This window comes from Oncorhynchus clarkii, unplaced genomic scaffold, assembly GCF_045791955.1.
Source record: "Oncorhynchus clarkii lewisi isolate Uvic-CL-2024 unplaced genomic scaffold, UVic_Ocla_1.0 unplaced_contig_1720_pilon_pilon, whole genome shotgun sequence".
Classification (NCBI taxonomy): Eukaryota; Metazoa; Chordata; class Actinopteri; order Salmoniformes; family Salmonidae; genus Oncorhynchus; species Oncorhynchus clarkii.
Genome location: NW_027260939.1, coordinates 141,569 through 164,746, shown reverse-complemented (window position 1 = coordinate 164,746; position 23,178 = coordinate 141,569). Strand labels below are relative to the sequence as shown.

Sequence of the window (23,178 nt, the reverse complement as noted above, 5' to 3'; positions counted from 1 at the left end):
GAGAGAGAGAGCCTTCTATGCCATCAAAAGGAACATACAATTTGACATACCAATTAGGATCTGGCTAAAAATACTTGAATCAGTTATAGAACCCATTGCCCTTTATGGTTGTGAGGTCTGGGGTCCGCTCACCAACCAAGAATTCACAAAATGGGACAAACACCAAATTGAGACTGCATGCAGAACTCTGCAAAAAGATCCACCATCTACAAAGTAAAACACCAAATAATCAAAATTCTCTGTGAGAAGTTGTGAATTTTTCTGAGATGAGGATGAAGAGCAGAGAGAATTAATTATAGAGAAGAGGGAGGAATGGAGAGCTTCAAACACTTCACACTTGTTTATCCAAAGCCAATGAAATGACAACACACTCCCTATGTAGTGAAGTACATTATTCTCTGTCTGTCTGTCTGTCTGTCTGTCTGTCTGTCTGTCTGTCTGTCTGTCTGTCTGTCTGTCTGTCTGTCTGTCTGTCTGTCATTGTTAAAACACTGTATATATATATAATATGACATTTGTAATGTCTTTATTGTTTTGAAACTTCTGTATGTGTAATGTTTACTGTTAATTTTTATTGTTTATTTCACTTTATATATTCACTTTATATATTATCTACCTCACTTGCTTTGGCAATGTTAACACATGTTTCCCATGCCAATAAAGCCCTTGAATTGAATTGAGCGACCTAAACAGAAAGTGCACTGTGGCAGAATACCTGATCACTGTGACTGACCCAAACTTAAGGAAATCTTTGACTATGTACAGACTCAGTGAGCATAGCCTTGCTATTGAGAAAGGCCACCGAAGGAAGACCTGGCTCTCAAGAGAAGACAGGCTATGTGCACACTACCCACAAAATGAGGTGGAAACTGAGCTACACTTCCTAACCTCCTGCCCAATGTATGACCATATTAGAGACACATATTTCCCTCAGATTACACAGACCCACAAAGAAGAGAGAGAGAGAGAGAGAGAGAGAGAGAGAGGGAGAGAGATAGAGAGAGAGAGAGAGAGAGAGAGAGAGAGAGAGAGAGAGAGAGAGAGAGAGAGAGAGAGAGAGAGAGAGAGAGAGAGAGAGAGAGAGAGAAAGAGAGAGAGAAAGAGAGAGCGAGAGAGAGGAGAGGAGAGAGAGAGAGAAAGAGAGAAAGAGAGAAAGAGAGCGCGAGAGAGAGAGAGAGAGAGAGGAGAGATAATACAAATTAAGAGGCACTGGACAAATTTATTGAAAATTAAATATAGAAATATCTAATCATATTTTAGAAGCACCTTTGGCAGTGATTACAACTGTGAGTCTTTCCGGGTCTCTAAGAGCTGTCCACACCTGGATTGTGCAACATTTTCCCATTGTTCTTTTAAAAATGATTTAAGCTCTGTCAAATTGGTTGTTGATCATTGCTAGACAGCCTTTTCAGGTCTGGCCATAGATTTTAAAACTGATTTAAGTCATAACTGTAACTAGGCCACTCAGGAACATTCAAAACTGTATTGGTAAACAACTCTAGTGTATATTTGGCCTTATGTTTTAGGTTATTGTCCTGCTGAAAGGTGAATTCATCTCCCAGTGTCTGGGATTTTGTGCTTAGCTCCATTCCAATTATTTTTTATCCTGAAAACTCCCGAGTCCTTAACGATTACAAGCACACCCATAACATGATGCAGCCACCACTATGCTTGAAAATATGGAGAGTGGTACTCTGTAATGTGTTGTATTGGATTCGCCCCAAACATAACGCTTTGTATTCAGGACAAAAGTTAATTGCTTTGCTACATTTTTTGCAGAATTACTTTAGTGCCTTGTTGCAAACAGGATGCATATTTTAGAATATTTGTATTTCACCTTTATTTAACTAGGCAAGTCAGGTAAGAACAAATTCTTATTTACAATGACGGCCTACCCCAGCCAAACATTCCCCTAACCTGGACAACGCTGGGCCAATTGTGCGCCACCCTATGGGACTCCTGATCAAGGCCAGTTATGACACAGCCTGGGATCAAACCAGGGTCTGTAGTGACACCTCTAGCACTACAATGCAGTGCCTCGGACCTCTGCGTCACTCGGGAGCCCATATTCTGTACAGGCTTCCTTCTTTTCCCTCTGTCATTTAGGTTAGTACTGTGGAGTAACTACAATGTTGTTGATCCATCCTCAGTTTTCTTCTATCACATCCATTCAACTCTGTAACTGTTTTAAAGTAACCATTGGCCTCATGGTAAAATCCCTGAGCGGGTTCCTGCCTCGCCGTCAACTGAGTTAGGAAGGACGTCTGTATCTTTGTAGTGACTGGGTGTATTGATGCAGCATCTTGATGTCTATAGTATTCTCTCTGGTGTGCAATCTGATTTCCGCTCAGGTTATGGATGTGTCACTGCAACCTTAAAGGTTCTCAATGATGTCACCATTGCCTTTGATTCTAAGCAATGTTGTGCTGCTATGTTTATTGACTTGGCCAAGGCTTTTGATACGGTAGCGCATTCCATTCTTGTGGGTCAGCTAAGTAGTATTGGTGTTTCTGAGGGGTCTTTGGCCTGCTTTGCTAACTACCTCTCTCAAAGAGTGCAGTGTATGAAGTCAGAAAATCTGCTGTCTCAGCCACTGCCTGTCACCAAGGGTGTACCCCAAGGCTCGATCCTAGGCCTCACACTCTTTCCAATTTACATCAACAACATAGCTCAGGCAGTAGGAAGCTCTCTCATCCATTTATATGCAGATGATACAGTCTTATACTCAGCTGGCCCTGCCCAGATTTTGGGTTAAATCCTCTACAACAAAGCTTTCTTAGTGTCCAACAAGCTTTCTCTACCCTTAACATTGTTCTGAACACCTCCAAAACAAAGGTCATGTGGTTTGGTAAGAAGAATGTCCCTCTCCCCACAGGTGTGATTACTACCTCTGAGGGTTTAGAGCTTGAGGTAGTCACTTCATACAAGTACTTGAGAGTATGGCTAGATGGTAGACTGTCCTTCTCTCAGCACGTATCAAAGCTGCAGGCTAAAGTTAAATCTAGACTTGGTTTCCTCTATCGTAATCGCTCCTTTTTCACCCCAGTTGCCAGACTAACCCTGATTCAGATGACCATCCTACCCATGCTAGATTATGGAGACATAATTTATAGATTGGCAGATAAGGGTGCTCTCGAGCGGCTAGATGTTCTTTACCATTCGGCCATCACATTTGCTACCAATGCTCCTTATAGGACACATCACTGCACTCTATACTCCTCTGTAAACTGGTAATCTCTGTGTACCCATTGCAAGAGCCACTGGTTGATGCTTATTTATAAAACCCTCTTAGGCCTCACTCCCCCCTATCTGAGATATCTACTGCAGCTCCTCCACATACAACACCCGTTCCGCCAGTCACATTCTATTGAAGGTCCCCAAAGCACACACATCCCTGGGTCGCTCCTCTTTTCAGTTCTCTGCAACTAGCGACTGGAACGAGCTGCAACAAACACTCAAACTGGACACTTTCATCTCAATCTCTTCATTCAAAGACTCAGTCATGGACACTCTTACTGACAATTGTGGCTGCTTTGTGTGATGTATTGTTGTCTCTACCTTCTTGCCCTTTGTGCTGTTGTCTGTGCCCAATAATGTTTGTACCATGTTTTGTGCTGCTACCATGTTGTGTTGTTACCATGTTTTTGTAATGTTGTGTTGCTACCATGCTGTGTTGTCATGTGTTGCTGCCTTGCTATGTTGTTGTCTTAGGTCTCTAAGGTGTTGTCTTAGGTCAGTACAGGTGCATCAAAGCTGGGACAGCTTCTAAACAGCTTCTATCACAAGGCCATCAGACTGTTAAACAGCCACCACTAACATTGAGTGGCTGCTGCCAAGACACTGACTCAACTCCAGCCACTTTAATAATGGGAATTGATGTAAAATATATCACTAGCCACTTTAAACAATGCTACTTAATATAATGTTTACATACCCTACATTATTCATCTCATATGCATATACTGTACTCGATACCATCTACTGCATCTTGCCTATGCCGCTCTGTACCATCACTCATTCATATATCTTTATGCACATATTCTTCATCCCTTTACACTTGTGTGTATAAGGTAGTAGTTTTGGAATTGTTAGTTAGATTACTCGTTGGTTATTATTGCATTGTCGGAACTAGAAGCACAAGCATTTCGCTACACTCGCATTAACATCTGCTAACCATGTGTATGTGACAAATACATTTGATTTGATTTGTTGTCTCTCTTGTGTGTTTGTCCTATATTTATATTTTATTTTTGTATTTGTTTTTTTAATCCCAGCTCCCGTACACGCAGGAGGCCTTTTGCCTTTTGGTAGACCCTCATTGAAAATAATCATTTGTTCTTAACTGACTTGCCTAGTTAATTAAAGGTTAAATAAATAAAAAATGATAATAACCATGCTCAAAGGGATATTTAATGTCTGTTTTTTTATTTTTACCCATCGCCCAATAGGTGTTCTTCTTCGCGAGGCATTGGAAAACCTCCCTGGTCTTTGTGGTTGAATCTGTGTTTGAAATTCACTGCTCGACTGAGGGACCTTACAGATAATTGTATGTGTGGGGTACAGAGGAGGCTGCTGAGGGGAGGACAGCTCATAATAACGGCTAGGACGGAGCGAATGGAATGGCATCAAACACCTGGAAACCATGGAAACCATGTGTTTGATGTATTTGATACGGTTTCACTCATTCTGCTCCAGCCATTACAACGAGCCCGTCCTCCCCAATTAAGGTGCCACCAACATCCTGTGGTAGGGCACAGAGATGAGGTAGTCATTCAAAAATCATGTTAAACACTATTATTGCACACAGAGTCCAAGCAACATATTATGTGACTTGTTAAGTACATGTTTACTCCTGAACATATTTAGGCTTGCCATAACAATGGGGTTGAACACTTATCGACTCAAAACATTTCAGCTTTGAATAAAAAAATTAAAAAATTGTAAACATTTTGAAAAACATAATTCCACTTTGACATTATGGGGTGTTGTGTGTAGGCCAGTGACACAAACATCTACATTTAATACATTTTAAGTTCAGGCTGTAACACAACTAAATGTGGAGAAAGTCAAGAGGTGTGAATACTTTCTGAAGGCCCTGTATGTGGCAGATATTGAGATAGTCTCACCTCAACAGGACCAACCAATGCAGACAAGCTAAATAAAACCAGAGAGAGCGAGATTTTGACAGACCAGATATTGAACCCAGATCATCTTTGCCACAGCTAAAGCCTAGGCATTACAACTTGGAGCTAACATGAGTCTTCAGGTCTCAGGCAAGATACTGCACTAATAATGTGACATGTGTGTATTGTAGCCTGGTAAATTGTGTTTTGAGGGGTAATCTAGATGTTATAGCCTCCTAGATGTGTCCTCTGTTAAGGCCTATTTACCATCAATCCACCGAACAAAACACTGCCAGCTAAACTCGCCCTCCCCTTCTACGCGTGCCCGTGGATCTGAGCGCGCCCCCCACTGTTTCCCTCTTTTCGCGGGGTCCTGCAGTGCCTCCCCTCTCCTCGCCCCCGCGGCGCGCACCCGTTGCAATCATCTCGTCTGTGTCCGCCAGGAGGCAGTAAGGTTGCAGTGAGAGGCTGCGCCACCAGAACAGCATTACAGCGAGGAAGGCTCCACCAGATGGCAGTTTAGGATTGTTCCTTTCTGCTCCAAGGCGCGGTTCCCGCTTCTCACGACATATTTACAATATTAAAATCGACACACTTTTATCAGATATATCGATTTTTTATTTCGGAAGACAGTAATCGATTGGTCGATGGCCGGTAAAGGTGAGTTTGTTTGGTATTTTGGTTGTGTTTTTGGCTTGTGCGAAAGGGGAGACGGGTCTCAGAATCAAGATGGTGGATTCAGAGAACGAGAACGAGAGAGGGATGGGGAGAGAGGAGGGGGATGGGTGCTGCTCCGCAAGCTAGCGGAGAGAGAACTGGATGTATTCTCTCTCTTCGGCTAGCTAGCTACATGGTCGAGGGCCATTAGCGGGAATGTCTCTACATGTCAGATTACAGGGACGCACGAGAGACTTGACCGCTGTGTTTTGCCAGAATCACTTTTCACCACTCGCTCTTAGTTTTCCCGTTACTAAGACAATGTGTGTGATGTGTTTTTATTGCTCTTGATAGACGGACAGATTCAAAGCGTCAACACAGTGTTGTATGCAGACTCTCTTATTGCAACGTTATGGTGCCGCCTGCGCTATTGTTGCTAGCTAACCCCAATTCATTGCATATGTGTCGGGGTTTCGGATGATATATTTGGGAGCAATGTAACGTCAGTGTTAGTCGGGTTGCTGTCACCAGTGCTATTTGACATCCATCCTTGCCAATCTATCACTCCATTCGTAGAGATTCTGCAGAAATTTCACCAGTAACCTTAGCAACATTGCTTCCTGTTTTCCCACCCATTGTTTTGACATGTTACTTATTGTACCGAAGTTCAACGTTGGGATTCTTGACAAATTGCAATATTTTGACTAGTAGATTATTTTTTGTAAAGTGCAGCTAGCTAGTTTGCTAACCCACTCCGCCCCTTTCTCTGCTAAACGAAATTTAGCGGGGAAGTGTGTGAGGGGGATGGGTTCCAAATCCAACCCTGGTTACAGTCCAACGCTGTTGGTCTCCATGCTTCCTACTCCAGACCTCTCTCCCAGGGATCCATTCTTCTGTCAGAAGTCAGTTATGGGTTAATGAGGATATCTGTTCACTTCTACCGTTTCATATCCACATACATCTTTCTTTATTATGGAGTTTGAGACTATTTGGTCAAGTTAGCTAGCTGGCTAATTTAAGCCTAACTCTTTGATTGTGTTACACACCCAACTTCACTGCTCTTTGTATAGAGTCTAGAGTCGGATGTTTAGGGTAAAGGATTATACAGGCAGCTTGTGTCCTCGTGATCATTCACTGATTGTCAACAAAGTGGTTATGCAACAAGCTCAGCCATGTGACTTTCCACCAGCAGACTGAACTAGCAGTCTACTGTAAGCTATGCATCCTGGAAGACCAACTGACTGTAAACTACCACTGGTGCTAGAGATACAAAATAACTTTATTGTCCCACATTGTTATGTTCCCCCTCTCCTTTTGCATAGAACGTACAACATTGTCTGACAATATTTAGTACACAGCCATAAAACACCACAAACTGCAGGCCAGGATATGATCTTCACTTGGCAGGGCTGTTGTTGACACAGTTCTTGGTTGAGTAGTGTGACTTGGTAAGATTTCCAGTGTATGACTAACCGATTACATATGGCAAATCAACTTGAAATGGGAAACGTTTCAATGCAATGGGGTATACAGTACTTTTGAGCAGCCTAGTTTTTGACTTTGTTGAGTCAGGGGCTGGGATACAAGTCTACAAACCTAACATTTTAGCAATAGTTCTACAGCACAGATGCTGCCCATCTGCAACAGTCTGAGGGTCTGTCTCTTCAGACAGCACCTTGCCCCCTCTACCACCTTGCCTCCCTTCTTATCTGTTGGACTTGTATTGCCATCACTTTCACCTGCACTTATTCGGCTCATGATGTCGTCGATTTCTTTTTCATGGTTTTTGAAGAACATGGGAGTACAAATTCACTGAAATAGGTTTCCTAATAGCTTACCAATATTATCCAAAAACATTTGTTGGAAATAGGCTAGAGTTGTAGGCTAATAATGTTTTCAATGAACGTGAACCAAACATGAAACACTAGCAAGCTGCTGTTTACACAAAAGTTAACCAGAGGCGCTAGTCGTGGATTAAAAGGCAACGATACCGCTTCAAACAGCACTGTCGTTTTTCATATTTTTATTCCTTTACAACTACTAATAGTAGCTGCTAACTTGCATAAACTTGGTCGCCAAGCTCATAGTCGCCGACCATTACGTTGCAGAATGTGTCCTTGTTTGCACCACCCGTTAACTGGATGGTCTCCGGTAGTTTAACCGTTAGCGGTAGTGCCTGGTGTAATCGTGGCATTTAGCTAGGCCACATGTAGGACCTTGAACAAAACATTTCAATTTGTTTAGACCAGGGGAAGAGCTAGATGGGGAGCCCTCCCTACCTATTCAAAGGCAGGGGAAACACTGGAGTGGCTGTTCTGTAAGGAACAGGAAGTTACCGTCGCTCTCTCATTGAAAACAATGACATCTGGTCATTCTGCCGTGGGCCCAGTCCGGTAATCCAGACGAGACTGTTATGTAGCAGACCGTATATGAATGCAGCAGTAGGTCATGTGGAGTCTACATTAAAGGAGAGGTTGGCAACTAGATTCAACCACAGGCAGGTTTTTATCAGAGCCGATGGTCGTGGGACCGGAACATAATTATAATAATTTGTACACTGCAAATGGACATAAATGGCTGTATTTTCAAATAACAGTAATTTCATATCTTGATTTCATTGAGACACGCGACATCTTTTTTTTTTGGATTTCCTTGTGATTTTGGTATTATTTGACCCAAAACTGAAATCCTAAATTATTATAAATATTAACTCAGGGAAAAAAAGAAACGTCCTCTCACTGCCAACTGCGTTTATTTTCATCAAATTTAACATGTGTAAATATTTATATAAACATATCACAGACATGTGACTAACAGACATGGAATAATGTGTCCCTAAACAAAGGGGGGGTCAAAATCAAAAGTAAGTCAGTATCTGGTGTGGCCACCAGCTGCATTAAGTACTGCAGTGCATCTCCTCCTAGTGGACTGCACCAGATTTTCCAGTTCTTGTTGTGAGATGTTACCCCGCTCTTCCACCAAGGCACCTGCAAGTTTCCAGACATTTCTGGGGGGAATGGCCCTAGCCCTCACCCTCCGATCCAACAGGTCCCAGACGTGCTGAATGGGATTGAGATCCGGGATCCTCGCTGGCCATGGCAGAACATTGACATTCCTGTCTAGCAGGAAATCACGCAGAGAACGAGCAGTATGACTGGTGGTATTGTCATGCTGTAGGGTCATGTCAGGATGAGCCTGCAGGAAGGGTACCACATGAGGGAGGAGGATGTCTTCCCTGTAACGCACAGCGTTGAGATTGCCTGCAATAACAAAATGCTAAATTCGATCATGCTGATGACACTCCGCCTCAGACCATGACGACCTCCAAATCGATCCTGCTCCTGAGTACAGGCCTCGGTGTAACTCTCATTCCTTCAACGATAAACGCGAATCCGGTGAGACAAAACCGTGACTCATCAGTGAAGAGCACTTTTTGCCAGTCCTGTCTAGACCAGCGACGGTGGGTTTGTGCCCATAGGTGACGTTGTTGCCGGTGATGTCTGGTGGGGACCTGCCTTACAACAGGCCTTCAAGCCCTCAGTCCAGCCTCTCTCAGCCTATTGCGGACAGTCTGAGCACTGATGGAGGGATTGTGCGTTCCTGGTGTAACTCGGGCAGTTGTTGTTTCCATCCTGTACCTGTCCCGCAGGTGTGATGTTCGGATGTACTGATCCTGTGCAGGTGTTGTTACACGTGGTCTGCCACTGCGAGGACGATCAGCTGTCTGTCCTGTCTCCCTGTAGCACTGTCTTGGGCGTCTCACAGTACGGACATGGCAATTTATTGCCCTGGCCACATCTGCGGTCCTCATACCTTCTTGCAGCATGCCCAAGGCACGTTCACGCAGATGAGCAGGGACCCTGGGCATCTTTCTTTTGGTGTTTTTCAGAGTCAGTAGAAAGGCCTCTTTAGTGTCCTACATTTTCAGAACTGTGACCTTAATTGCTTATATATATATATATATATATATATATATATCCTGTTATACAAATATTTGGGGGCGAGGGCCTGTGTAATGACTAGTATATTTATAGTAAGTTATTCATTTGTAATAGCTAGTTGATTTGTGTGACTTAACCAGTTTTGATTTGTAACTGATTTAGTATTTTTATGATCAGGCCAATTACACAATAAATTATACTGTAACATGTTGCCATTACACAGCTCCAGAGTGTCCACCTTGACTTCAGCAGACTCAGTTTAGACATAGTTATTGAATTCAAGCTGAATCCAGATTTAGCACTGTGTTTGTGAAAGTGTGTGTGAAGAAAGTATTATTTCAGTTTTAGGGAATGACCATTATCAAGCGGGTTCACTGAATGAATAGGCCCTACGTCTCTTTAGAATAATGACAAGATATTGAAGCTGGTATGTATACAGGGAAGCTGTGCGGCTGTTTAGCGGGTTGGCTAGCGGATGTTTAGCGGGTTGGTTAGCGGATGTTTAGCGGGTTGGCTAGCGGATGTTTAGCGGGTTGGCTAGCGGATGTTTAGCGGGTTGGCTTGCGGATGTTTAGCGGGTTGGCTAGCGGATGTTTAGCGGGTTGGCTAGCGGATGTTTAGCGGGTTGGCTAGCGGATGTTTAGCGGGTTGGCTAGCGGATGTTTAGCGGGCTGGCTAGCTGCTGTTTAGCGTGTTGGCTAGCTGACCTGTAGCATCAGATGGAGAGAGAGAATGTGGGGCTGAAAATGCTCTGAAGCCTTCCTGTCCAGCGCTGCGCTTGGTTGATTAACATCATTCCCTGAGACCTAGCAGACTGGTGTACTTGTTGGCCACTTGGTTCAACACCCAGTTGGCTATACTAGTGTAACATGAAATGTATGTATCTAAGGCATTGAAAGCACACAGTCAAGTATGTTTCAGCACGGTAGCATTGCATCTAACGCTAACATGATGATGCTGCTAATATTCCTCCAGCCGATGCTTGACTGATTTGTTTTTCTAGCACATTATTCTCCAACACTACTACTGCTGGTGACACATTTAATGTGGGCCTACCCTCAGGGGATCAATAAAGTACAGTTGCATACACACACACACACACATACACACACTAACATACATATTTTACATCATTGTCTGCACATATATATATATATATATATATATATATCTCGTGCTCCTGAGATTTTCTGTCAGAGAAAGCCTGCTCTCACTCAGATTAAGGGTGTGTGTTGTTCACTTCATCTGCCCTTATAGTCTCATGTGGGATTAAGGGTTTCCCTGTAGCACGGTAGATTAAACTACCCCTTCTAACCCCCAGATTATCAGATTACTCCATTACCATTGTATCAGCAGTGGTCTGGTAAACTACCCTCATGGAAGATGAACCTTGCCTGTCAGGACCTGAAGACTAATGTTAGGATGTTTAGGCTTTAGCTCAATGGGCTAATGCTGTCTGGAGTTGAGATGATGAGAGGTCAGGCCTTAGGTTCTATTTCTGGACAGTCACGCTAGCACATTGACAACCTGGGAATGTCACTTTCCCCCCAAACACCTTTGGCCAAACAAACATCTGACTTCATAGGCTGACTGCAGGAAGTTCAGCCCTGGACATGTAGTGCTCTTGAACCCACAGTCTTTATCACACACACACACACACAGGGATTCTGCTAGTCACAGTAATGGGTTCTCTGTAGTGAAATGATAACATTCTGGAGCCTCTTATGTCATTAGGGTATAATAGCCTCAGCTGGAGAAATCAAAGTGTGTGTGGGGGGGGGGGGGGGGGGGGAATAGCAACAGACAGTGAATGTGGGTCAAGGTGAGAGAGGCAGAAAGATGAGACAAACTAATGAGTCTCTTTCTCCCAGCTCCCCCCAGCCCTCCTCCCCTCTCTCTTCCTCCTCTGCTCCCGCTGATCTCCCTTTGTGCTCTTGTTCTCTCCTCCATTTCACTCTCCCTCCCTCGCTCTCCCTGCGTCTCCATTTTGCGATAGCTGCAGTGAGCCAGGCGGCCATTGCAGAGAGAATCTTAATTTTACTTTTTCCTTTCTCTTTCTTTTTTTCTTGCCTGTTGGCAAGAAAAAAATATTTCTTTAGAAACCTTTTGTTTTTTTTATGTAGAGGCTGCAGCCCAAAGCCTACACTAGAGCTCTGTAAAACCACTGTGTTACTGTAGAGGCTGCAGCCCAAAGCCTACACTAGAGCTCTGTAAAACCACTGTATTACTGTAGAGCCTGTAACCCAAAGCCTACTCTAGAGCTCTGTAAAACCACTGGATTCCTGTAGAGCCTGTAACCCAAAGCCTACTCTAGAGCTCTGTAAAACCACTGGATTCCTGTAGAGCCTGCAGCCCGAAGCCTACTCTAGAGCTCTGTAAAACCACTGTATTACTGTAGAGCCTGCAGCCCAAAGCCTACACTAGAGCTCTGTAACACCACTGTAGAGGCTGCAGCCCAAAGCCTACACTAGAGCTCTGTAAAACCACTGTATTACTGTAGAGCCTGTAACCCAAAGCCTACTCTAGAGCTCTGTAAAACCACTGGATTCCTGTAGAGCCTGTAACCCAAAGCCTACTCTAGAGCTCTGTAAAACCACTGGATTCCTGTAGAGCCTGCAGCCCGAAGCCTACTCTAGAGCTCTGTAAAACCACTGTATTACTGTAGAGCCTGCAGCCCAAAGCCTACACTAGAGCTCTGTAACACCACTGTAGAGGCTGCAGCCCAAAGCCTACACTAGAGCTCTGTAAAACCACTGTATTACTGTAGAGGCTACAGCCCAAAGCCTACACTAGAGCTCTGTAAAGACATTGTGTTACTGTAGAGGCTACAGCCCAAAGCCTACACTAGAGCTCTGTAAAGACATTGTATTACTGTAGAGGCTACAGCCCAACGCCTACACTAGAGCTCTGTAAAGACATTGTAATACTGTAGAGGCTACAGCCCAACGCCTACACTAGAGCTCTGTAAAGGCATTGTGTTACTGTAGAGGCTACAGCCCAAAGCCTACACTAGAGCTCTGTAAAACCACTGTATTACTGTAGAGGCTCTCTGTAATATAGAGTCCATGATGCTGCATTATTAAGTGAACCCCTACTACAGATACCTTAGAGCAGGCCAGAGGAGCTCCACTCATTTGTCAAGGGGGCTTGAGTTTATTTATTGGCATGATTCAAGGGACCAGAGAATGAAAACTAGGAAGGTATTTTTTTCATGGCCAATGGGCTGGACACAGTGAGGACACATGTTATTCCCTTATTACATTTTACATTGGAGTCATTTAGCAGACCCTCCTATCCAGAGCGTCTTACAAGAGCAATTAGGGTTAAGTGCCTTGCTCAAGGGCAAATTGACAGATTTTTCCCCCGACACACACATTTCACTACAATATCTACTACGCTGTTGCTTAAAGACTCATTCCATGTGGGACTGGCAGAGAGAAAGAGATGGGGAAGAGTAGGAGAGGGAGAAGATGGACGAATGGGGAGTGAGTGAAAGAGAGCGGTTGTGTGTGAGATACTTCATCCCGTCACGTCATTACCCTTCAGAACAGGGTTCTCCAATAAGCGGCCCACCGATGATGTTATTTTAAATAAATAAATATATATATATATATACAGTACCAGTCATAGGTTTGGACACACATACTCATTCCAGGGTTTTCTTTATTTTTACTATTTTCTACATTGTAGAATAATAATGAAGACATCAAAACTATGAAATAACACAAGTGAAATCATGTAGTAACCAAAAAAGTGTTAAACAAATCAAAATAGATTTTTGTTTGAGATTCTTCAAAGTAGCCACCCTTTACCTTGATGACAGGTTTGCACACTCTTGGCATTCTCTCAACCAGCTTCACCTGGAATGCTTTTCCAACAGTGTTGAAGTGAGAGTTCCCACATATGCTGAGCACTTGTTGTCTGCTTTTCCTTCACTCTGCAGTCCAACTCATCCCAAACCATCTCAATTGAGGCTTTAAGACAATTTAAGACATTTGTTGTCTTAGGTCTCTCTTTATGTTGTGTTGTCTCTCTTGTCGTGATGTGTGTGTTGTCCTATATTTATGTTATTTAAAAAGAAAAAAAGTGAATCCCAGCCCCCGTCCTTGCAGAAGATATTTTGCCTTTTGTTGGGCTGTCATTTTATAAATAAGAATTATATTCTTAACTGACTTGCCTCGTTAAATGAAGGTTAAAATAAATAATAATTGGGTTGAGGTCGGGTGATTTGTGGAGGCCAGGTCATCTGATGCAGCTTGGTCAGTCAAATAGCTGAAGTGTGTGTGTGTATACGTTAGAGGTCGACCGATTATGATTTTTCAACGCCAATACCGACTATTGGAGGACCAAAAAAGCAGATAACGATTAATCGATAAAAATAAATAAAAAATGTTTTTATTTTATTTATTTATTTGTATTTTCATTCAATACTGAATCAACACTTATTTTAACTTAATATAATACATCAATAAAATCAATTTAGCCTCAAGTAAATAATGAAACATGTTAAATTTGGTTTAAATAATGCAAAAACAAAGTGTTGGAGAAGAAAGTAAAAGTGCAATATGTGCTATGTAAGAAAGCTAACGTTTCAGTTCCTTGCTCAGAACATGAGAACATATGAAAGCTGGTGGTTCCTTTCAACATGAGTCTTCAATATTCCCAGGTAAGAAGTTTTAGGTTGTAGTTATTATAGGAATTATAGGACTATTTCACTCTGTACCATTTGTATTTCATTAACCTTTGACTATTAATGTTCTTATAGGCACTTTAGTATTGCCAGTGTAACAGTATAGCTTCTGTCCCTCTCCTCACTCCTCCCTGGGCTCGAACCAGCAACACAACGACAACAGCCACCATCGAAGCAGCGTTACCCATGTAGAGCAAGGGGAACAACAACTAGAAGGCTCAGAGCGAGTGACGTTTGAAACGCTATTAGCACGCGTTAACTAGCTAGCCATTTCACTTCGGTTACACCAGCCTCATCTCGGGAGTTGATAGGCTTGAAGTCATAAACAGTGCAGTGCTCGACGCACAATGAAGAGCTGCTGGCAAAATGCACAAAAGTGCTGTTTGAATGAATGTTTACGTGCCTGCTTCTGCCCACCACCGCTCAGTCAGATACTTAGATACTTGTATGCTCAGTCAGATTATATGCAACGCAGGACACGCTAGATAATATCTAGTAATCTCATCAACCATGTGTAGTTAACTAGAGATTATGATTGATTGTTTTTTATAAGATAAGTTTAATTCTAACTAGCAATTTACCTTGGCTTACTGCATTCGCGTAACAGTCAGTCTCCTTGTGGAGTGCAACGAGAGAGAGGCAGGTCGTTATTGCGTTGGACTAGTTAACTGTAAAGTTGCAAGATTGGTTCTCCCGAGCTGACAAGGTGAAAATCTGTGGTTCTGCCCCTGAACAAGGCAGTTAACCCACCGTTCCTAGGCCGTCATTGAAAGTAAGAATGTGTTCTTAACTGACTTGCCTAGTTAAATAAAGGTGTATCATTATTTTTTATTTTTTTTATCTGCAAATCGGCGCCCAAAAATACAGATTTCCGATTATGAAAACTTGAAATCGGCCCTAATTAATCGGCCATTCCGATTAATCGGTCAACCTCTAGTATACGTACACACACACACACACACACCGTGCCTTCAGAGTATTCACACCCCTTGACTTTTTCCACATTTTGTTACAACCTGAATTTGAAATGGATTAAATGTTTTGTCAATGGTCTACCCACAATACTCCATAATGTCAAAGGAGAATTGTGTTTTTAGAAATGTTTACTAATTCATTAAAAATTAAAAGCTGAAATGTCAGTAAGGATTCAACCCCTTTGATATGCCAAGTCTAAATACATTCAGGAGGGAACATTTGCTTAACCCTTATTAATTACACGTTGGATGGTGTATCAATACACAACAAAGATACAGGCGGCCTTACTAACTCAGATGCCGGAGAGGAAGGAAACGGCTCAGGGATTTCACCATGAGGCCAATGGTTACTTTATAACTGTTACAGAGTTTAATGGCTGTGATAGGAGAAGACTAAGTATGGGTCCACAACCTTGTAGTTATTCCACAATACTAACCTAAATTACATTTTGAAAATAATAAATCCTGTTCAGAATAGACATATTCCAAAACATGCATCCTGTTTGCAACAAGCCACTGCTGTCAAAAATGTGGCTAAGCAATTCAGTTTTTGTCCTGAATACAAAGTGTTATGTTTGGGGCAAATACAACACATTACTGAGTACCACTCTCCATATTTTCAAGCATCGGGGTGGCTGCATCATGTTATGTGTATACTTGTAATTGTTAAGGACTGGGGAGTTCTTCAGGATAACAAATACATGGAATGGAGCTAAGCACAGGCAAAATCCTAGAGGAAAACCTGGTTCAGTCTGCTCTCTACCAGACACTGGGAAATGAATTCACCTTTCAACAGGATAATAACCTAAAACACAAGGCCAAATCTAAACTGGAGTAGCTTACCAATAAAACAGTAATGTTCCTGAGTGGCCGAGTTACCGTCTTGACTTATATCTACTTGAAAATATATGTCTAGCAATGATCAACAACCAATTTGACAGAGCTTGAAGAATTTTGAAAAGAAAAATTGGCAGATGTTGTACAATCCAAGTGTGGACAACTCTTAGAGACTTACCCAGAAAGACTCAGCTATTTATTTGACCTTTATTTAACTAGGCAAGTCGGTTACAAATTCTTATTTTCAGTGACGGCCTAGGAACAGTGGGTTAACTGCCTTGTTCAGGGGCAGAACGACAGATGTTTACCTTGTCTGCTCTAACCACTAGGCTACCCTGCCGCCCCGCTATAATCCATGCCCAACTTGATTCTAACATGTATTGACTCGGGGGTGTGAATACTTTTGTAAATGAGATATTTCTGTATTTCATCTTTTAATACATTTGCAAAAATGTCTAATCATGTTTCCACTTTGTCATTATGGGGTTGTGGTTATTGACTGGAGATGGGTGAGAAGAAAAACTAACGTGAATCCATGTTTAATTCCAGCTGTAACACAACAACATGTGGAATAATTCCAGGGGTATTGAATGCTTTCTGAAGACCCTGTATCTGTTTGGGATTCTTGCAGTCAAATTATTTATAACTATGTTCCGACCATCCGCTCAAGGAAAACTCGGCCCACAGCTGAATGTAATTGGGGAGCCTGCCTTAAGGTGTCTGTCTGCTTCTCCTTCCTTGTACGACTGGGGTCATGACTGGGTTAGGGGAGTTCCATCTCTCTCATTGACCTGCATGGGGATGATACTGGTCCCCTTATTTTCCTTATGTACTTATTCTCATTCTTCTCAGAGTCTCTTGTTTACTTATTCTCACTCTTTTCAGAGTCTCTTGTTTACTTATTCTCATTCTTCTCAGTCTCTTGTTTACTTATTCTCACTCTTCTCAGACTCTCTTGTTTACTTAGTCTCACTCTTCTCAGACTCTTGTTTACTTATTATCACTCTTCTCAGACTCTTGTTTACTTAGTCTCACTCTTCTCAGACTCTTGTTTACTTAGTCTCACTCTTCTCAGACTCTTGTTTACTTAGTCTCACTCTTCTCAGACTCTTGTTTACTTATTATCACTCTTCTCAGACTCTTGTTTACTTATTATCACTCTTCTCAGACTCTTGTTTACTTATTCTCACTCTTCTCAGACTCTTGTTTACTTATTATCACTCTTCTCAGACTCTTGTTTACTTATTATCACTCTTCTCAGACTCTCTTGATCTACATAATTTGATCATCCTCTGTCTCTGTCTCTCTCTGTCTGTTTCTCTCTGGCATTCCCCTCAGGTGAAAACTCTTGTTATTATACCTCTGAGGGATGCTATGGTCTCTCTCTGTCTTCCTCGCCAGGCTGGTCTCCCTCTGTCTTCCTCTCTTCCTCGCCAGAATTGTTGGCTCTCATATAAAACCTCTGAGATAAGAACCCCTCAGTGTTCGACTGAATGGGCAGTATTGAAATGAGACAGAAGTACATAGCTGGAGCAGTCCGTATCATCCCAGTCCTAGCTGGTGTAGTGTGGCGTTAGGACCATGACTGACTCCTCTGATCTCTCTGCCCTCATTTCTCTGGAGTCGACAACTGTTTCAGATCAGAGGACAATAGCATGCCCAAAAGTCTTCTTCCAAATGACATGGTTTTATGTTTCAGAAAACTGTGTGACATTTCAGAGACTATAATCGTGTCCTTGTTTTACTAGTTGGCCTAGTTGTCTTGGTCCAGATTGAATGGCCCAGTAATTGTAGGCAGCCGTCTCATAGAGCTGTCTTTTATATGCTATTTCCCTCTCTTTCACCTCTGTCTAGTTGCTGTTGGAAACACCTCGGGTGTTTTTGTTTTGAGTTCGGACAGGATCATTTTTCTTATGATGCTCTTTGGAGTGCAGAAGCTTGAATAGTGTGTGTGTGTGTGACTCCAGGTTAAGCTGTGTGTGTGACTCCAGGTTAAGCTGTGTGTGCGTGTGCGTGTGCGTGTGTGTGTGTGTGTGTGTGTGTGTGATCTCTAAGAATCAGAGTGCCTGTTAAAATGCATAATTGATATAGGCAACACCTTCTCTCTCACTTCCCCATGGAGCCGTCTGTGAGTGAAGCGTCATGCTTTGCCAAATGATAGGATATTTTACAGTTGACTGCTGTCCTCCTCCTCCAAAGAGATGTGTTGTCCTCATCTTCAGTGCTGTTAGTTCCCACAGCTTTGTTGGTCAGAGGCAGCCTAGTGACCGTACTCTCTTTCCTTGTTCCCATCATGACAGCATTCTTATGGCCGACTTTATTCAGGTGAAGTAGGATCGTATAATGTGGGAGGGCGATAATGTGGGAGGGCGATAATGTGGGTGATGTGTTATTATCTGACAGGTCGTTATAGTTGAAAACAGTGGAGATCCTCAACAGCAGTGAAAGGGACGTCTAACGAATCCCCAGAGATCACAATGGATATCTTCATCTCTTTTGTGCCTTCTTAACCCCCTGTCCCTCTCCCCCCTCCTCTTTCCCCAATCCCCCCCCTCCATCACTCTCTCTCCTCCCCACCCAGTCCCTTCTCACTGATCAGCCAATCAGGGGAGGGGGGCTTATGACCCACAAGGGTTGCCATGGCAATGCCTGCCTGCTTCCCGGAGTACATGTCATGCATGTTAAGTGGCTTACACACACACACACACACACAGTTATGTGTGTTCGGTCAGACCACAGATGATAAAATATGAGCCCTGCATAACTCTCTGTTATACAAGCCCTCGCTGCCTGCCTGTGTGTGTGTGTGTGTGTGTGATCTCTCACATTGATTCTAAGCAGGATTAGCCTATTATAGCAGAGGAAGCGCTGGTTATTCTGTGTGGTATGACACACACACACATTCCTGATGCCACAGCACCACCTGTAATGTCAGGGTGAGTGCTTCAGAGCACTCCAAGCAGTGAAATCACACAATTCCACTCTCTCTGTCCCTCCTTGTGGTGCTGCTCTGCTCCGTGAGAAAGGGACACAGACACACACACACACACACAAACCTCTCACCCGGGCATCTCCCAAAGCTGTCAGAGCCCAGTAACTGGAATACAGATACCACAGGTGTGTGTGTTGGCTGCTCTCTTTTTAACAGTGAACAGACACTCCCTCCAGGCTTCTTTGTGAGAGAGAGAGATCAATGTTAATTAAGGAGTATTAGTACAGTAGTCTTCAGTCAATGGTCAATAACAACTCTGGCAGAAAGCCATCTCTGGCCTTCTGCCAAGGTGACGCACAGCTTTCAAATACTATCTGAACCCAGTCACACAGATTTCCCCTGTTGCTTTTGCCTTTTATTGTCCAGAGAGAGAGAATATAGAATTGGGGAGGGAAGGAAGGGAGGAGAGGCAGAGATGGAGAGCACACATTTCAGCCAGCAGTGGGACCGTAGTGATCCCTGGAGAGATGCTACTAGAAGTGTGGTGGTGGTAGGGGGGCTGTATTGCATAATGACGGTAGCTGATGGTTAGCGTTCAGGATTTCCCTCTGTTTTTACAGCTCTTCACATCCTACCACCTTTTATTAGTTAACCTCACCCTATTGGGTAAAAAATATACTGACATTTACAAGTCCAATCAACAATTGACTTTAATTGATAAATAAATCAATCAACTATCACGTGTATATTATAGACAGGTACAAACTAGCTATATTTAGTCTATTTTCACAAACATCAATAAACAAGAGTTGATAAAGCTGAGTGTCCACCATCTCTTCCCTCTCATCACTTCTCTCTGTGTGCTCTGCTGTGTGTGAAGGACAGACGAGGGGTGTGTGTGTGTGTTGGTAACAGACTCACTCGGCTGGTGTGCTCAAGCTCTCTCCAGTTTCTCTGTGTGTGAGAACATTTAAATACAGTCTCTCCTAGCCTGCCCCCTACTGTTGTTTAAGCCCAGTCTCAGCCACACACACACACTCACCCTCCATAACACTCCCTAGACACACTCAACAAAGAGACAAAACACCACATAAACTCGCGTTTAACTTATTGAGAGGTTAAAATAATTTTCAAATGATTAAAACATTGTTAAAGCTGTATAAAGTATGTTTATTTAGATGGAGGTGAGAAGACTTTGTGGATCATACTGCCATTTGTGGCCGAAGCAGGGTACTGCACCCACTCGTTGATATTTACTACACTCGGCCTAATATTTAGTAATGACTGTTATTTCTATAAATGGGGCCAGGTTTTTTTTCCCTATCCAGGCAAACAAATTGACTAGGACAAACGTTAGATCTAACGTATAGCCTATAGAAGGAGCCCTAGAGTTTTCCTGACCTTGCAACCCTGAAAAACTCTGGGGTCTAATCAGTAACAAATGATTTTCCCATTTTCATAAAGGATCAGATTTTTTACTTTAAGTTGAAATCATGTTGTTTGAAATGATTAGAATTTATAATGTTGTGGTTGAAATGATTAAATCTAATTGAATTGTTTAGAATGTTGTTGACATGATTAGACCTCTTTCTGTTTGTAACGATACTCTCGACACGCCCCCTCTAGACTTTACTGTTGCACTTCCTAAAGTGGCCAGTTGGTGTCTCCCTTTCCACTCTTTCTCCTCTACTCTGCCTGCTTTCTTTCTTTCTCTCCTTCTCCCTACCTTCTATCTCTCCTCTACTACTCATTCTTTCACCTATCATTCCTTTTTTCGTTCTCTTTTTCAAGTTCTGTAAATGTTGAGAATATTCCAAACCAAATCACCAGACATTTGTGACAAATGGCTAAACTGTGGTTCTCTCTCTCTTTTTTTTCTCTCTCTCTCTCTCTAGGGGCTGGTGTGTTGTGAGAGCTGTGTCTCCAGTGTTGAGTGAATTTGGTCACCCCTCTGTAACCCCCACCACACACGCGCACGGCTGACTCACACCCCCCCACCCTCCCCCCGCCCTCCAGCGGACCACACACACCCACCCTTTCCTGAGGACACACACCCCTCCCCTGCAGCAGTCAGGATGATCACCTCTGAGCTGCCTGTCCTACAGTGAGTCTTTCCCTGTTGCATCGTCAACCAAAGCCTCATTAAGAGATCACAACACACCCCTGATGCGGTAATTAGTCGAACGTAGGTGTGTGTGTAATGTATGTTGTGACTGCTGAGTGTGGGTAGAATTATGTAGGTGTATCCCTCTCAGTATAAGTGGGTGTGTGTTGCAGGGACTCGTCCAATGAGAGCGGAGCGGCAGACACAGTGAGTCTGAGTGTGAGTGTGAGTGAGCTGGAGGACCCGACAGACACTAAAGGCAAGAAGAAGAGAGGGAGGCCTGGCAGACCACCAGTAAGAACACCTTTCTACGAGGTTCCTTCTCTCTGCATAGTCTCTTCCTGTATATCTGAACCCTTTGCCCCTCCCTTTTTAAGGCAGCCAATAAGAAGCCTCGGAAGTCCCCAGCGGAGAAGGCTACAGGCGGGGCTAAAGGGAGGAAGGCCAATGGGGTCCCTCAGACCAACGGCGAGGGAGGAGACCCCGTCACTCTGTTTGAGGTGGTCAGAATGGGAAAGAGTGCCATGCAGTCTGTGGTTGATGACTGGATCGAGTCGTACAAGCAGGACAGAGACATCGCCTTACTGGACCTCATCAACTTCTTTATCCAGTGTTCTGGCTGCAAAGGTATTACTGTTAACTGCTACCGACACACCAGACAACATTCTGATTTATATAGGCCCGATTTCCAGGTTGGTTGTTGAACTGTTGTATTGTGGTTGTTAAAAGGTTGTATTGTGGTTGTGCGTAACCCTCTTCAGGCACGGTGCGCATCGAGATGTTCCGGAACATGCAGAACGCGGAGATCATCAGGAAGATGACAGAGGAGTTTGACGAGGTAATGCATCAAAGCTGTCATTGGTCGGATGAGGGGAGGGAGGGAGGGATAGGCGGGTGGATATAGACTGACGTGTGTATTGATGTACATCAAGGACAGTGTGACAACTGATGATTATAAAAAGGGCTTTATAAATAAATCTTAATTGATTGACTACCTTCTCACCATGTCCTCACCCCAGTAATATATCAACATGTTTATATGTGGTCTACAGGACAGTGGGGACTACCATCTCACCATGTCCTCACCCCAGTAATATATCAACATGTTTATATGTGGTCTACAGGACAGTGGGGACTACCATCTCACCATGTCCTCACCCCAGTAATATATCAACATGTTTATATGTGGTCTACAGGACAGTGGGGACTACCATCTCACCATGTCCTCACCCCAGTAATATATCAACATGTTTATATGTGGTCTACAGGACAGTGGGGACTACCCTCTCACCATGTCCTCACCGCAGTAATAGATCCACATGTTTATATGTGGTCTGCAGGACAGTGGGGACTACCATCTCACCATGTCCTCACCCCAGTAATAGATCAACATGTTTATATGTGGTCTGCAGGACAGTGGGGACTACCCTCTCACCATGTCCTCACCCCAGTAATAGATCCACATGTTTATATGTGGTCTGCAGGACAGTGGGGACTACCCTCTCACCATGTCCTCACCGCAGTAAAAGATCCACATGTTTATATGTGGTCTGCAGGACAGTGGGGACTACCCTCTCACCATGTCCTCACCCCAGTAATAGATCCACATGTTTATATGTGGTCTGCAGGACAGTGGGGACTACCCTCTCACCATGTCCTCACCCCAGTAATAGATCCACATGTTTATATGTGGTCTGCAGGACAGTGGGGACTACCCTCTCACCATGTCCTCACCCCAGTAATAGATCCACATGTTTATATGTGGTCTGCAGGACAGTGGGGACTACCCTCTCACCATGTCCTCACCCCAGTAATAGATCCACATGTTTATATGTGGTCTGCAGGACAGTGGGGACTATCCTCTCACCATGTCCTCACCCCAGTAATAGATCCACATGTTCATATGTGGTCTGCAGGACA

The 23,178-nt window shown here is 43.4% G+C and overlaps 1 protein-coding gene across 1 annotated transcript in view; it reads left to right on the top strand.

The window, feature by feature from the left end:
• Positions 1-5,624: 5,624 nt before the first annotated feature.
• Positions 5,625-23,178, top strand: part of LOC139402454 (cohesin subunit SA-1) — a 49,843-nt gene continuing 32,289 nt past the window's right edge. Inside the window, exons 1-5 of the mRNA XM_071146410.1 lie at positions 5,625-5,783; positions 21,050-21,258; positions 21,432-21,552; positions 21,636-21,885; positions 22,020-22,096. Of these exons, the coding sequence (XP_071002511.1) occupies positions 21,230-21,258; positions 21,432-21,552; positions 21,636-21,885; positions 22,020-22,096 (477 nt within the window). The 5' untranslated portion in view covers positions 5,625-5,783; positions 21,050-21,229. The remainder of the gene's footprint in view (positions 5,784-21,049; positions 21,259-21,431; positions 21,553-21,635; positions 21,886-22,019; positions 22,097-23,178) is intronic.